This window comes from Tursiops truncatus, chromosome 5 (genome assembly GCF_011762595.2).
Source record: "Tursiops truncatus isolate mTurTru1 chromosome 5, mTurTru1.mat.Y, whole genome shotgun sequence".
NCBI classification, from domain to species: domain Eukaryota; kingdom Metazoa; phylum Chordata; class Mammalia; order Artiodactyla; family Delphinidae; genus Tursiops; species Tursiops truncatus.
Genome location: NC_047038.1, coordinates 87,700,061 through 87,716,684, shown reverse-complemented (window position 1 = coordinate 87,716,684; position 16,624 = coordinate 87,700,061). Strand labels below are relative to the sequence as shown.

The 16,624-nt window shown below is 37.6% G+C and overlaps 1 protein-coding gene across 2 annotated transcripts in view; it reads right to left on the bottom strand.

The window, feature by feature from the left end:
* SLC4A4 (solute carrier family 4 member 4) overlaps nucleotides 1-16,624 on the bottom strand; it is a 307,296-nt gene that overhangs the window by 177,104 nt on the left and 113,568 nt on the right. For both annotated transcript variants that reach the window (XM_073805320.1, XM_019932691.2), the window contains one exon: nucleotides 15,320-15,499. In XM_073805320.1, the coding sequence (XP_073661421.1) occupies nucleotides 15,320-15,499 (180 nt within the window). The remainder of the gene's footprint in view (nucleotides 1-15,319; nucleotides 15,500-16,624) is intronic.

The following is a 16,624-nucleotide window of genomic DNA, read 5'->3' as shown; positions in this document are numbered from 1 at the left end:
CACACAAACTCTTCTCTATTCTCAACAACCTGGTTGCTTGTACACTTTTCTCTCAGCCTAGTATTACCTTTCAATGTCTCACTCCTGCTTTTACCACAACCTCCATGAATGGAAGGACAATCTACCCTTTATGGCCCATTGAAAAGTCTGCCTCCTCTGAGAAGAATTAATTCCCCAATATTGTTTTATGCCCCACTACCCACTCTTCTAATAAGCATTTTCAGAGAGTATAATGTAAGCTACTCTGTTACACACTGTAGACAAATAGGTCCCTCCTCATACTCTTCCAAGGGCTCTGTCTCTCTCAAATTGTTGTCAGCTGTGAACTTCCCTCACCTCTCTCTCCCACTGGACCATGAAACTAGAAATGGAAGGGCCCAGGGAACATTCGTTGACTTGAATGTGTTAATGTGAACTCTCTGGGTTCAAGACCTTCCTAAAGAAGTTTCAGTACTCTTTAAGAAAACTCTTGAGCCAGAGAAAATTATAATTTTTATTGGGTCAGTAAACTTTCCAACAGTTGAAAGACTTGAATTGCTTAATTCCAGAAATGCCCAAAAAGAAAAAATACAATTTTTTTTTTCCCTAAAGCAAAGGAGTCCCACTTGCATTTCAGTTCTTTCAATTCTAATGTTAACCGTGTAACCTGGTTGTAAGATGAAACAAGAATCTACAGGATTATACCACTGTGGTTTCATTTAAAAAAAAATAGTACTATCTAATATTAATACTTGGGATAGTAATAATATCACACACCGGATAAGTACCTACAAAACAAAACAATACACTGAATTGGACCAGGGGGTCCCTGCCTGGTAGATTTACAAACTAGACAGAAAGACACAATACAAAGCCAAGTGATGACGGATGCTGGAATGTGCAGAAGATGGTAGGAAAAAAACCCCTAAACCTCATTTTCTTCTTTGAAGTTCAGACCTAACAGTCTAAAGCAGCTGATTTCCACTGCCAATAACTGCAAAATGACACAAGTGTTTTCGAAGGGCTCAGAGGATGTGGGCTGTTAGACGTCAAACTGAATTCACAGATAAGCGCTCAGAGTGAAGAGCCATTCTGGATCTACCAAGATAGGGCACACACCTACGCTCTAATAATGGCAAAGCATTTAGGTGGGTATTAACTTGTCCTGAAAAGTAGAGGTAAAAGCTCCTTTGTTCGCAGTAGCCCAGACTGGTTTTAGACGTGCTGGTGAGATCTCTAAGAGGAAGTCATTTTTGGTTTTGTTCCAACTTCTAATTCAATACCTTGGCAGCGTTTGAAATGGATAAGAGCTGTAAGCTCACATCTGCTTCAGGTGACAACTAAGATAAGAAGCACACAAGGTAAAAATGGTGAGAGCTAACTCCCCAAAAGCAACTTTAAATGTAGCTTATTAGAGGTAGTAGTTACTTCAAGTTAACACTAAGTCTGAAAATATCTTGCTGAGAATACTAAAAGATAAGGAACCTTGTCCATAAACCTGTTTTTTAGGTGATATTTTGGGTGGTGTTTCTGAAAAAATAATTCCATGTAAACTATTAGAATAAACTGATGACAAAATTCATCAGACTGCAGTGAGCAGAAATACAAGGAAATAATTTTTCCAGGTAAACAATATTCACTTCTGGTTAATAGTTTACTGTGGTCAAGATGGGCCCTAAAGAAAACTGAACTGTTGGTTGTTTTTAAGGAAATGATAGCGTGTCAAGGATTAATAAATATTTGCTGTACAGCTCCTATGTTTCAAATACCTACACTGCACTGGAAGGGACACAAAAGCATGAGATCAGGCTCCCGACCTAAAGGAGATTTTCTATACAGTGGAAATGAAAAAATACAAGTCATGAAACATCAGATGGCAACATAAAACAACATACAGCAAATCCTCCACTGTGAGACACAGACAATAGGAACTAGGAAATTTAGGACCTGAAAAGATCTTTTGTGTTTATGAGAACAATTTTATAAAGGAGATGGGACTTCATTCGGGTCCTACTGAATAGTTTTGCATGGGCATAATTGAAAAGGTGTTCTTAGAAAGGCAAAGGGATCAAGGCACCCACGAAACAAACCAAAAGAAAAAGGACAAGCTGCTTAGACTAGAGCTTCATACTGAGAAGAGATGAAAATGAGGAATAGGTTGGTAGGACCAGCAGGACTTAACGCCACTTTGCACATCTTCATTATTTTATATATTATGTATATTAAGTTTATTGAACTGATATGGTAGGTAATAGGGAGCCCTGGGCTTCCCTGGTGGCGCAGTGGTTGAGAGTCCGCCTGCCGATGCAGGGGACGCGGGTTCGTGCCCCGGTCCGGGAAGATCCCACATGCTGCAGAGCGGCTGCGCCTGTGAGCCATGGCCGCTGAGCCTGCGCGTCCGGAGCCTGTGCTCCGCAACGGGAGAGGCCACAACAGTGAGAGGCCCGCGTACCGCAAAAAAAAAAAAAAAAAATAGGGAGCCCTGGGGGAGGTGACTGAGATGATACATCAAAGTCGTTTGTTTAGGGAGAGAATATGTCATATAAATAGACAATGAGAAGAATCATCTCTCATGACTAAAATGTGTTTTCTTAGAAGGATTGGCCCAGGGTGTGATCTTAAGTTAATTTCCAAATAGGTGCCATATTTCCACAACATGAGCAAACTGAACGTTTTGGTCAATTTCCTTGATACTTTATCCACAACAGTATATCAATGTCTAGATGTCTGACATGGAATAAATAAAACTTTAAAAGGATAACAACAGCTACATTTTCTTGAGCAATTCCTATAAACACTTTCCTAGTAACGGTAAATGCTAGATTTACTGAGTGCTGAGCAATACACTAAACACTTTACATATTTCTAAGTTAATTCTCACAACAATCCTATGTTGGTAAGATTAACCCAGTTTTACAGTTGGGTTTTCTGTAAACCCAGATTTCCATTAGAGAAGTAACTTGCCCAAAGTGAAGAGGCCAGTAAGTGGTAGATGCAGGATTCAAATCCAGTTCTGCCTGACTCCAAATTCCAATGACTAAACTTTGTACCTGCATTTATTTTTTCCCTAAGAGGCACCACTGAGAAAAAAGTTTACTGAAAGAAATGGGTGATTTTTGCAGAGAAAATCATGTGAATGCTGAAGGTTCACTGCAAGGTGAGTACATCTTTCTGGCAATGTAACCATGTGAGTTTCTTACACTTTAACTTCAGTAAGACACGATTTGTAAAAGTTATAGATGAAACTACTACATGAAGAAGTTCAAGTCCTGCCCAAGACACTTAATGATCTGTTATTAAACCTCTCTAAGCCCCATTTCTTCATCTGTAAACTGTGGATAACAATAGCCATTTCACAGGATTGTTCAGAAAATTAAATGGTATCCCATAAAGTACTTAGCTCAGGGTTTGTACCAAAAAAAAGTGATGAATTAATGTTTGTAACTATTATCATTATTCAAGACAAAATTATTTTTCAAGCTTCTTAGACCTACTGTACAGCAGAAATAATTACAAAGTTAGTAGTTCAATAAGTGGCCCTTCCCCCCCAATTCTCCTGCCACCAAATCCTTACTTTTCCTTTAAGATTTAGCCCCAAGATCATCTCCTCCAAAAGCCTCTTCTACCATCACAACTCCCAGGCCCAGCAGATGTTTTTGGTACATGTTCTTTTCTCTTTTGGTTTTAGGTATATAAATCTTGTCTCTTTAACAAAACTCTTTATTTTATAAAAAAAAATAAAGATTCTATCTTATGCTACGTTTTCATTGTCTGTAGCACCTACTGCCTTTTTGTCACTTAACAGGTATGGGGGGGAGGGGAGATTTAGACCACTAACTTAGTTTTTCCTCTCATCCAGCATCTGAATGCTTTCACACCACCTTCAGAGACCTCATCTTTAAGAGATCTTCCTCCCAATCCTCTGAAGTAAGAAGATCTGGCGTCATCACCACCACGAGGAAACTGAGGTTCTGTAAGTGTTCCGTGGAGGGAGCACTGCCAGTGCCAAGCCCAACCCTTAGTCTCCAACTCTTTCCACTGCCTTACAAGGTACTCGGCTTAATGCAGGATGGCAGACCACCCAAAGGATACACTATTACTGTCCTCTTTGCTAACAAGAAATGAATCCGTAATTGTGAATTTAGGAATCTGTGAGCCTTACCCTTCAGGCATTCTTGAGGATGTCCTCCACTCAGTAACCATGAGCCCCATCTTCGTGCCCTCCCACACCCACCACTGCCACCATCCTTGCCCTTTCCCGGTCATTGACTTACTCAGCCATCCCACGCTGGGAAAGCGCCGCACTCGGGGGTCATCGTCCAAGGTGCGGGTTGCTAGGCAGGGCACTGAGTTCTCAAGCGGGCTGCGGGCTTTAGTGTCAGAAGCAGAAGACAGGAAGAGGAGGAGGACACATGAGCAGCCACAGCAAGGATGAGGATGAAAGCATTAATTAAGAAGAAAAAAATACTAAAGCAAATCACACAAGCAGGTTAAAGGAGAACAATGACATATTACATTGACACACACACCCCTCCCATGACCCTGCATCCTTAGATGGAACAAATCCCAACACAGAATTTAAAAGCCTAAAACAAATTACATTCAATCATCATAGTTCCCCAAGTACCAGTGGATGATCCGCCCTGAAGTTCTAACACAAAAAACATGGATTATATCCAGAGGAAAGATTTACATAATGAACACTAATCTCAAGATGTACGATCAAGACTGTTAATAACCTTGCACCACATGAGCACACACAGAGGGAAGTTACACACGCTTTTGTAAAGCACAGGGAGCAGGGTGTTACATTAGTAACGCGCTTTCTTGTGATTTACCCAACAGACCCTTTCATGGATCTTGTACACAAAACAGAAAGCAACATTTCAGGGCTTCCCCGGTGGCGCAGTGGTTGAGAGTCCACCTGCCGATGCAGGGGACGCGGGTTCATGCCCTGGTCCAGGAAGATCCCACATGCCGCGGAGCGGCTGGGCCCGTGAGCCATGGCCGCTGAGCCTGCGCGTCCGGAGCCTGTGCTCTGCAACGGGAGAGGCCACAGCAGTGAGAGGCCCGCGTACCCCAAAAAAAAAAAAAAAAAAAAAAAAAGCAACATTTCGTACTCTGACTTCGGAAATATTTTCCTTGATGAATACAGAACTGGTTTTCAATTCCCTTTGCTTCCTGTTTTTCAGCCCTTGAGGAACATGAGTCTAGGATACAGACAAATCAACCAATACAAATCAATTTAGAAATGCATGTTATTTCTCATTTTCTGGTGCCCTTTAATACTTAATTTTACTATAATTTTAATATGTGGTGTACCCATGCCAAATGTTAGACCACATCAGAGACAGAATAATGATGTAGGCTAAATATACAGCATAGTGCCTCCAGATATTTTTAATCAACTGGAGAACACCATCAACTTCAGCCTGAAGATAGTTCCATTTGGGTTTCATGTCATCTGTTTCGCTATTCTCATCAAACGCCTCACTCCTGGTAAGACAGGCAGCATAATTATCCTTCAAGGAACAACAATGAGGTTGGAAATAACTAACCATCAGACTACATACATTTGACTTGAGAGAGTTTTTTTCTCCTAAATAATATAGTCATTAAATGATCAAAGCAACAAACAAAAGCATATCCAACCGAAAGCAAAGATTATCTATTGACACAAGTGTGCAAATGACAGGGTAGACAAATAGTCCTCTTAAGGCTATTAGTGACTGGGGAGGTCAAGTTCTAAATTGAATCAATTATAAATTAATGTAAGTTGATGGCCAAATTTAGGCATTCAGCACATTATAAAATCTAGAAACATTTTTGTCAATTTATCTGTCTGTGTTTAAAAGCTGTAAATAAAGCCAGGACTTGTGAGCGGGCCATCTGTGCCAGCACCTGTTTGAGGCAAATCTGATGTCTTTTCTTTGCAATCTGAATTTTTGTTTCCCATAATTGAACTTCTTTGCAAGTTTTTATTGCACTAAGAAAAATGAAAAAGGGAAATGAACCAGTTGAGATTATTCCAAAATTGCTTTTGTTAAGAGGGAGGCATTTAGAAATATATATTATCATACGGGCCAATTTTCACCTCCTATTTCTTTTGACAACTGAGGGACCTGCTTAGCGAGCCAATATTCCTGCAGGCTTAGCTAAAGGAAATGGAAGAGGTTGGACAACTGGCAGCCATTTATCTAGGACCAAGAAAGGACCAACTAAAATTCCAAATCAGTGAGAACAGAGGGAGGTTAGGAATGCAAAGTAAACTCAAAAGAGCCTTCACATTCTTCAGCTGCTGAACAAGTACAAAGCCACCCAAATTCTATCACCAATACCATGGCTTGCTCCTAAAATGAGTACAAGAGGTCAGCAGCTGCTCCAAAACTCGGGTGCTGATGACTGCCTTTCCCCAACAGCTTCTCTCTCCTCTACACCCCCACCCCCCGCCAACATGTCAGTGCGTTATTTGTTGGGAACTAAAGCTGGGAACTCCTTTTTGCATATACAGCCTCCGCTGATGCTAAGCCTCACCATCCAGGGGACAATGGAATGGAGCCCGGCACACACTGGCAAAGAACCTGGCTCCAAAGACAAGCATGAAAACGAAACTGCCCATAGAGACTTGGCACCTGTGTTTTAGTAAAGCTGATTGGAGCCATCTGGCTGCTTACCCTCATGAAAACTGGAAGGCTCACAGCATCCATTACTCATACTGGCAAATTCCAACATTTTGATTTGTTAGACCTCTGTGTACTTCTGTGCAGGAAGAGATACAAACTCTGTAACCTTTTCATACTGCTTTTCTTCTCTTCACAAATTTACTCCAAAGATAAAATGTTGAAAAGTTGTTCTTAAACATGAAGCCAAACTTTCTATGATTATAGATAGCATGGTAATGATATATTGTGTAAGCCTTTTCCAAATAATGCTTTCACTGTACCTCTTCTACACTTAAGCTACAAAATAAATAGCTTTGCTACTATCCTACATAGTCTCTTTTAAATCACTTTTGCCTGACTTCTGGCATAAACAAGGTAGAAACTGGTTCATATTATTGTGACTTGATGAGGAGACATAGCTCTAAAGATTTTCGGGTGATGGTTTCCAATAGCTAGACTGTAGAAAAAGGTGTTGTGAGGAGGATTTTGGGTTGGGGGGGTGGGAGTAATGATTCATCTTTCCCTTGAGAATCAACTTGTTCAAAACCATCAGTCCTAAATCTGTTCAAGTAAGGGTGTCCCTACTTGAATCAGGCAAATAAACCAAAAAGAAAAAAACACAAAAAAACCCTATCAAAAAAACATTTTCTTAGCAATCCTATTAAGAAGAAAACAAATTTTACTCGTGCTAAAAGTTTAGGACTCTTTCCGGATTGCAATGTTGTATGTTCAAATAGTTATTCAGCACCTACTATGTATTCCACACCATTATTTAGCCAAGAAATTTAACTCAGGAGTTTAGCAATATTTCTCCTGTAAACACATGACATGTTGCCTAGAAGTCTCCATTTAGAAAGCCAATAAAGACATCCGACTGCCATGTTTGGCATGGATTCCTGCCTAGGCACAGAATGACCTCAGAGCCCTTCAACAACACAGGGTTACACAAAGTAAGAGCTGTGGAATCACTGATGTGTGGGAAATAAATTATGGTTGAGGAAGCTCATTACCACTGTAGCTGAATATGAATATTGTTATCAAGGGCACTAGGTTCCCCCACTTCTCTATCTTGAGGAAAGTTATTTTACATTTCTGAGCTTCAGGTTTTTCATCTGCAGTTGGGGATAATGATATAGAAACATTAGAAACATCACAGGAAACAATGCCTGGTGTATAACAGGTGCTCAATTAATGGGAGGTATTATTGTTGTTGCTGCTACTACTACAACCATTGATGGAACGATACTTCCTTTGTTCAACATCCTGAAGGGTGCTGGAAAACATGAAAGACAGCAACCTTGGCTTAATTTAACAACTTTAATATCAAAATGTGATTTTTAAGAAATCAGGTTCATGAACCCCCAAAAAAATCTCCTTTTTGTCCTTTGTATTTATACTGAAACAGGGTTCAAGTAAAATGAGGCATGCTTTATCATTCTTGGAAGACTTTGATTTTCTTCCCCCTTTTTTCTTTTGGGAAGACACGGCAAAGAGTCTACAGTGCTCACATCTCATGTCTCTATTTTGCCTTCCCTCATCCCTCATGTTTTCTTGTCCTTCCCTCTCCTCTCCTCTCTATTTCTCTTTCATAGAGACCAGGGCAGGGAGTAGGATCTACACCTACCCTCCTGTCTGCTCTCACAGCAAGCTGAGTCTGGGAAAAGCAAGACTTCACAAGGGCAGCTCTATCAAGGATCTCAAGCCTTGGAAGAAGATTTACTTGAGGCTGGCAGCAGAAAATCAGTTAAGGGCTCTTTTCCAGAGAAAGAAAGAAATGGAGAAGAGAATATTCATATGTGGTAAGATACGACGATGAGAATCATTCCATTCCTTTACTCCATCACAGACCGTGGTTATGTAAAACAGACTGGCAATTAGTAAAATTTTTAAATATGTTTATTTCATGGTAACATCCTGCTATACATGTATTATTTATTGATAGCTAAGAACTGTCATTGCTCAGACATACTAATCAATCTTTATACTCTAAGTTAAAAATATTATAAAGCCCATGAGTGGCACCTCCTTATGTATTATTTGGATTCTGTAAAGTTGATAATGAAAGTAGTGCTGTTTTAAAAATAAAACTCCAAGAATGTTTTCATATATGGAGTGGTGGGGGAAAAAAATTAAAAGACACAGAAAATGAGAAAATACAAAATAATGGTGGGGAATTGAAGCTCTGTCTTCAGTTTTAAATCTGAAAGGCACTAAATTTTCCCCTTAAAATATTTCTGAATAATAGCTGTTCCTTACAATGACATCTCACGTTATGATTATTAAATACTTCTCACAAAGGTATCTCATTTACTCCTGGTTATATACATAGAATAAGACATTAGTACCCTTATTTTACAGATATAGAAACTGTGGCTCAAGGAGATAATGTAAATTGCTCAAACTCATACTGCTACTAAGTATTACTCCCAGATTAGAATGAAGCCTTTGGAAAAGATGGTGCCATGTCTTCAAGGAGAAGATTGTAAAGTAGGCCTTCAATATCAAAAACTAAATACTCACTTGTGTTATATCTCTTAAGACTGACTCTTCATTGCCATAAACAGCAGACTAGACTAGCAAATACTGCAAGGGCATGACCCTTGGAGAAAAAATGTATTATTGTTTATTTAAAGATCCGAACATTAAAAATCTTAGAAGATCAGTCACCTGTCTGGGGAAAGAAAAAAAAAAAGAATAGTATCTGATAGATGATTTAGAAATACTACAGTTATTAAGGAATACTTTTCTTCAGACATTTTTCTAGAAACTTTCCATGGATTGGTTCGTTTAATCTAAGACTGAGAAGAGCTTGGTCATTCACTGAATTCTAGCCAGGACATTCATCTGTGCTGTGCAAATGAACGGAGAATTAGAGTTCTGAACAAAACAGATGGATGTGTGCTGCTGGTTTTTGAAAAGAGCTGGTTATACGCAGAAAGGCACCTGGGAAGATGACTCTCCTCTGAAGGTGATGTGAGCCTGTCAGCTGACCTATCTCAGAACTGGAGAAGCACAGTGACCTGCTTCTGGAACAGAATCTTTGAGAGAAGTCAGGGAAATGTCTGCCTTACCCACTGATTCAGGGAGCAGGTCTGAATTCAAGGGTATGGGGGGAAAGGAATATTGCAAAACTGAAAAGAGGAATCCGGGGAGAAAGTAAAGGGTGGGCAATAAATGGTGGGAGCAAGTGGACTGCATTTCTCATACCTGATAGACAAACAGAAACTGGTGAATTCAGATAAAATTTGGAGGTTCAATCAGGAGCAGGCCCTGAGCCCCCATAACTACAGAAGAGGCCAAAGTGCACCAGGAGAAAGCCTGGAGGAAGCAGCACGAGGCCCAGGAGCCAGCTGCCCTGGCTTGGAGCTGCCACCTTTTCCAAATCCTCATCCACCTGCTGCAGCGGCTTTAAGTCTTCGATTCTCAGTGTGGTTTAGGGTTTCCCTCAAAGCCAGCAAAGAGGAAAATCAATGATGGGGACAGGCTATTCTGTAAGAGGGCTGTGATGAGAAAGGGCTTCTTCCTCTCCCATTGCTAACGAAACGATATTGGTATCATTTATCAAAGGGCAGAGAAAATAAATCAGCACTATACCCATGAGATTCTTCCAAAATAGTTAAGTTACAGAGCAAATAGCATTCCAGAAAATACTCTTACTCAATATGAGATTTTTCTTCCTTACTTGTGTCTAAACTTATTACATATACTTTAGTATTATTTGTTGAGTGATTACTATGTACAGTTACCATTGTAAACATTTTACATTTATTATCTCATTTAATTTTCATTATCTCTGTTTTACAAACATAGAAACTGGGTACTAAATCACCTTTCCAGTTTTTTGCTGAAAAAACTAATGAATATTGGGATCATAAAATTGGATTGGGCAAAATGAAATTCATAGTCTAGATGCAGTTGGATAACTAAAGTCACTTCTCAGTAAAGGGCATCTGTACTCCCAGACCACGGAAGGAAAGGATTTTTATGGTAGTCTAGGGGGAAAAAATGAAGCCAGGAAAAGACCAGGGACAAATTCATAATGGCTTCACCCAAATTTCCATAAAGGGAGTGAGAGCCGAATACTCGAATTATGATTCTTGGTCCTTAAGTTGGGTATTACTCATCTTTTGTAAGATTAGACAATGTATATCAAAAGTATCCATTTAAATGGTAAATTATACTTTTAAAAATCAGATAATCCTATAAAACATGACTTTTTAAAACAGAGTTATCAGGTAACCTTGTCAATTTATTGACTGAATACAGATTAGGTATAAACTTTACTTTCACTTTCTAATAAAACATAAACTAAATACGTCTTATTTGATTTTTAAATACTACCAAGGAATGTTCCTAGGCTTCAATGTTATTCTTTCATAGTAAACTAAAATAATACAGAACTATTATCTAAGTATCTCTGACCAAATTATTAAGTAGAACCATATGAAATTGCCGATAGTCAACTTTATTTTACCCACAAAAATGGCAATTTCATATGGTTCAACCTAAAATAACAGTGAGAAAGAAAAAGAGAATAGCTAAACAAAAGTCTAACACCAGAGGAAATGAAAACTTCATTAATTTCTTCATGCAACACTAACTCCATAGAAATGCCTCAAGTAATATATTGAGAAAATATAGCACTTGCCTAAAATTTAGTACCTGGCAAACATGCCCACCAGAATTCACAGATGTCTTGGGTAAGTGGCAATTTCACAATAATTAACACCTTGGAAGCTAGCCTGATTCTTCCCTGATTTATTAAAAATAAAAATGTTTTTCATTTCTTTTCAAAATCATTAAATCATCTGGAATCCAAAGCCACATCAAGACCCAAAAAATTAGAGTTAACCTTTGGCCATGGCTAGACAGTGGTGGGCTGTAGTGCATGGGCTGGTAAATGTTTGAAAACCAGCTCTCTGGTGGAAATGTGTGTGTGTGTGTGTGTGTGTGTGTGTGCGTGTGTGTGTGTGTGTAGTAAATTTTACTGCTATAAAAGATGTGCAGCACACGTACAAATAATAAATACACAATGCTCCACTGTAAATTGCCTACAGCCGGTTGATTCTCACAGAAAGCTTTTGTTGATTTTTACCAAACTCTTCTATCAGTAGCCAACTTATGGTTTCAGCTGGCAAACAAGCATAGGTCCAACATCCATGTTGAACATCCATTATCATATATGTTAATGAGTAAGACAAAAGTGAAACAATGAAGGTATATGTAAGTATGAGTGTACTGACTTCACTCAATCATCAATGATGTGGGTGAGTCCTTCGCTAAATTGGATAATATCTTTTGAATACTGAAAGAATATTTCCTCAATTCTTTGTGTTATTCACATTTTAACAGCTGTTATGGACTGAATGTTTGTATTCTCCCAAAATTCATATATTGAAATCCTAACTCCCAATGTAATGGTATTAGGAGGTGGGGCTTTGGGTGCAGAGTCTTCATGAATGGAATTAGCACCCTTATAAGAAGAAACAGGAGAAAGATGATCGAGCTCTCTCTACCACGTGGAGATGGAATGAGAAGGTGACCATCTACAAACCAAGAAGAGGACCCTCACCAAGAACCACATATGCTTTATCTTGATCTTGGACTTCCCAGCCTCTAGAACTATGAGAAATAAATGCTTGTGTTTAAGCATTTATACCAGTCTATGGTAACATGCTATAGGAGCCCAAGCTAAGATAATGGCTATAGACACTACCTACTTTTAAGTTTAATCTGCATTATTAGCATTTTCTCTATCCCTTTTTTAGGTCTAGAAACAATTGACAAAACAATATATCAAGTCCTGATTTGTAGAGTTTGCTGATTTCTATGGTGTAATACTACCATCGTAACTGAGTCCAAGCTTCCAATATGAAGTCCCTGAATACAGAGTTGGGAAGAAGTTTTCTACTTCCCACTATTTTGTAGCAGAACCCTATTTTGTAGCATTTTGACTACACAGACACAATAGATGTAACCTGAAGAGCATAGCCTATAGTAAAATGCAGTAAAATAAGTAGGAGATAATGAATTTTGAGTATTTATTACCATTGTTTTTAATAATATGATCTAACTGTATATGTTTATGTAATTTAATTTTTAATAGTAGCTGTGTTTTACAACCAGCCCTCAAAATTCCCGATAGCAATTGGCTCTTGTGAGTACGTAAGAGGTAGCACACTACTGGGGAATGAAAAAATTTCCAATTCTACAGTATGTCCATAGATTTCAGCTATTAATTGCATTGTTGCTATCATAACTAAGGCTGGCATCATCCTGAGTCTATTTTCTAAGGCTGTGATAGAAAACCAAGGTGACTTCAGTTTATCTAGGAGTTTACATGGGGGTATTAGAATCTAGCTTCAACTACAATCGATACATTATTCTGATTTATTAAAGTAGTAGCAAAAGTTCTATAATTTTTTATTTTAGAATTTTACTTTAAGAACATTTCTAACTGTATAAACTTTCAAGTTAAGAAAAAGTGCCTCTAGATAACCAAAAATTTCCCATCTGATACTTTATAATAATGTACCTTGGAGGCACATGAAACTCATTACTATAGAATCTCTTAAAGCCAAATCTTGCCTCTGGATATTTAAAAGGAGTTAGGTAACACAAATGCCAATAACATCTTTTAAAAGGCCTAATCATATTCCATGCTGTAGGGTGTAAGCTGAACAGCTGAAGAGTCAGAAAGAAAAAGAACTGCCTGCCCTTTCTACTTGCTTTCTGCCCAGCATCTATGGCATTTCACATGTGAGAAGGTGAGTGACAAATGCAATTTCAACTTTCCTCTGAAGTACAAAGATCTACTGATAGGATAAAAGATTGAATGACCGAGCAATATCAACTCATTAGTTGTATTCCATGTCCAAATGCTTTCCCCCAAAGCACAAGATTCTGGCTTCCAAGACCCATCTGTTCCTAATTTCTCCTCTGCCTATACTTCCGTGAAAATGAAGCTCACCCTCACACCACACTGGTAGAAGGCACGCTTGCTCTACAATATTCATTCCTCTTCTCGTTGCAAATACAGCAACATTTGAAAACAATGCACTTTCTTGCTTCTTTATACTACCACCAACTTCGTGATAAAAAAAGTAAGTCTCCAAATCATAAAATTTCATTTTATGTGAGAAAGAGGATAATAAAGATATTAAAAAACAGACTTGTACTTTAAATGCCATAATTTTTAAAATGTGAGTTGTTTTTAAAATTATTATTTGTGACATCAGTTTTAACAAACTGTTTATCACATAACATTTCCAGCCATTAAACTCTTCAAAATGCTATTTAAAAAATAAATAAAACAAGAGATATACAAAAATCAAAACATTTCCAGTCAGCCTCAATATTCCAGGTAATGGTAGAACCATCAAATTGTCACAGGAATGTTCTAGATTAGATTCTTCCTTTTGTGAATGTTTTTTATAAAGAACATTTTAATGTTAATTATTTATTTATAACCTGTTGTGCTTCAAAAGAACACTTACAGCAGCAATTAAATCAATATAAAAGTCACTCAATAAAATTGAACTTTTCATTTGATTCTGCTTAAGGACTAGACACTCATTAAAAAAACTACATAGAATGGTTCCAAAATATAGCAAAGTTTGCTAACAGTAAGCTCTCTCCCAGCCAACCATTAATTTTAATATTAAGTCAGAAAACCCGATTTCCAGAAATGGAGTGGCTGAGTTAGAGTTCAGTTTATACACTTCACTTAGTCCACCTTTTCCGTGACAAGATGTTTTATGTTATTCTGAAAGTGCAGCTGAGAACAATGAATTAGAAGCTCCCTTATCTACTTATTTCTCTTAATACTAAAATGACTGGGGGTGGAATGGGAGAGGCCTAGTTTTTACCAGCCCAATGCTTAGCAACTCTTTCCCCACAACTTCATTTTCCATACCTCATGGAAATTAACTTCTCCCTTAGACTGCACCAAATCATGAAATTTATTCGAAACAAAGACAAAGATACAGAGGATAGACACTTTGCAAGAAACTCTGGTAAATGCAAGAGAGTATAAATAAAACACAGTGCCTTTCCTATTGCTATATAATGGGATTAATATCCTACCTTGAATAATTATTCTCACATCTAACTATCAGTATCATATAACAAAAGAGTAGATTGGTCTTTTAAGCAGTAAAAGTAATACTGAACCTTACTTTTATGAATGATCATTTACAGGCTGGACACCAACTCATGTACCAAGCAAACACTTCATGATACGCGATGTCAGAGTATCATATCTTAGTCTATCCTCCTAATTCTGACAAGCCACCATGTCAAAAGCACTTTCCTTGATGTACTCAATAATCTACAAGTTTGCTGATTCATTGGAAACATCTAGTTGTTTTATCATAGTGTTTTATCATAGTATTTTATCATAGCGTTATTACCAAACCCTCTCAGTCAATCAGAATAGATGTGTGTGGAACAAGCAAGGCATCTGCAGCCTACAGTAACTGCTGACATCTTTCCAACAGGACTGCAAACCTGCCCAATCGGATAAAAAGTGTCATTATGAAATGGCTGTGGCATATGAACTTGAGAAAAGAAGAAATAAGAAGAGGGATTTAAAAAAAAATAATAAAGGTGACAAGAGGTGGAATAAAGGTGAGTGAGGCAGGTAAGAGAGAGCAGCAGCCAGGCGGCCCCTGCATTACCATTATCAGGGTTGGTAAACATCCTACTTGCACTGGAGACTGTCTTCCCAATGTCAGCCAGGGATCGAAGGTTGGATTTCTTGGTTTGATGCCGGTGCTTCCGGAGCAAAGTATAGGTCACCTTATCCTTAAGGTCAGGTTTCAATAGGCCTGTCTCAATCTGATGGTCAACAATCATCTCTGATACAAAAACAAAGCAAAACAAAAGCAAAAAACGAAACTCAGTCACAAGACCACAAAGTTCATGTTTTACTGTAATTTTATGGATGGCATCCTCAAATTTAATATCAATATATTTATCTTCCAAATTTCTAACTTTCCACTGTCTGTGAAGGTAAAGATACAGAGTACAGTGCTATTGGCATTAAAGAGAGAGTTATAAATATTCTGGTATTAATTACATGTTTAGAGAGGAAGAACTGTCTTGTAATTTTTTTTCAATCCCAGTTAGTAGTGAATTCACATTAATCACATTCTTCTCTTAGTAACACAATAAGTAATTTATATTTTCCAATTGTTTTGTTTAAAAGTAAGATTAGAAAATTTCATGTACTCTTATCATAGCAACTGTGCCAGAAATATAAATGATACGAAAAAATCTTGAAGAGAATATGCAAAATTTAACATCACGACATTATTGATTTTTAAATCTGTTTTCCCAAATTCTTCTGTAATGTTATATTTTCTTTATAATAAGACAAAGTAAAGAAAAATAATACTATATCAGGTTATTTGAACACCAATTAATCCAATGAAAGAAAGATTAAAGTATAAAATTATGCCTCAGTCTTTTCTAAGAAGGAAGGTTTATTCTTCTTGTTTAGATCCAACTAAAGCCTTTCTAATATATTAGTCATTTTAAAGTATAACCTGATCAGAATTTTCTAGAAATTTTAATATATTAGTCTTACTAAAAAAAAAAAAATCACTAAAATTTCTATTAGTTCTAAGTCACTTTCTTACACTCTTTACAAAAATAAACTCAAAACAGGTTAAAGATGTAAAGGAAAGACCTGAAACCGTAAAACTCATGGCAAAAACATAGGCAGTACACTCTTTTGACATGTCTTAGCAATATTTTTTTAGCCCTGTCTCCTCAGGCAAAGGCAACAAAAGCAAAAATAAACAAATGGAACTACATCAAACTAAAAAGGTTTTGCACAGCAAAGGAAACTATCAACAAAACAAAAAGACAACCTATTGAATGGGAAAAGATATTTGAAAATGATACATCCAATAAGGGGTTAACATCTAAAATACATAAAGAACTCACACATCTCAATATCAAAAAAAAATCCAATTTTT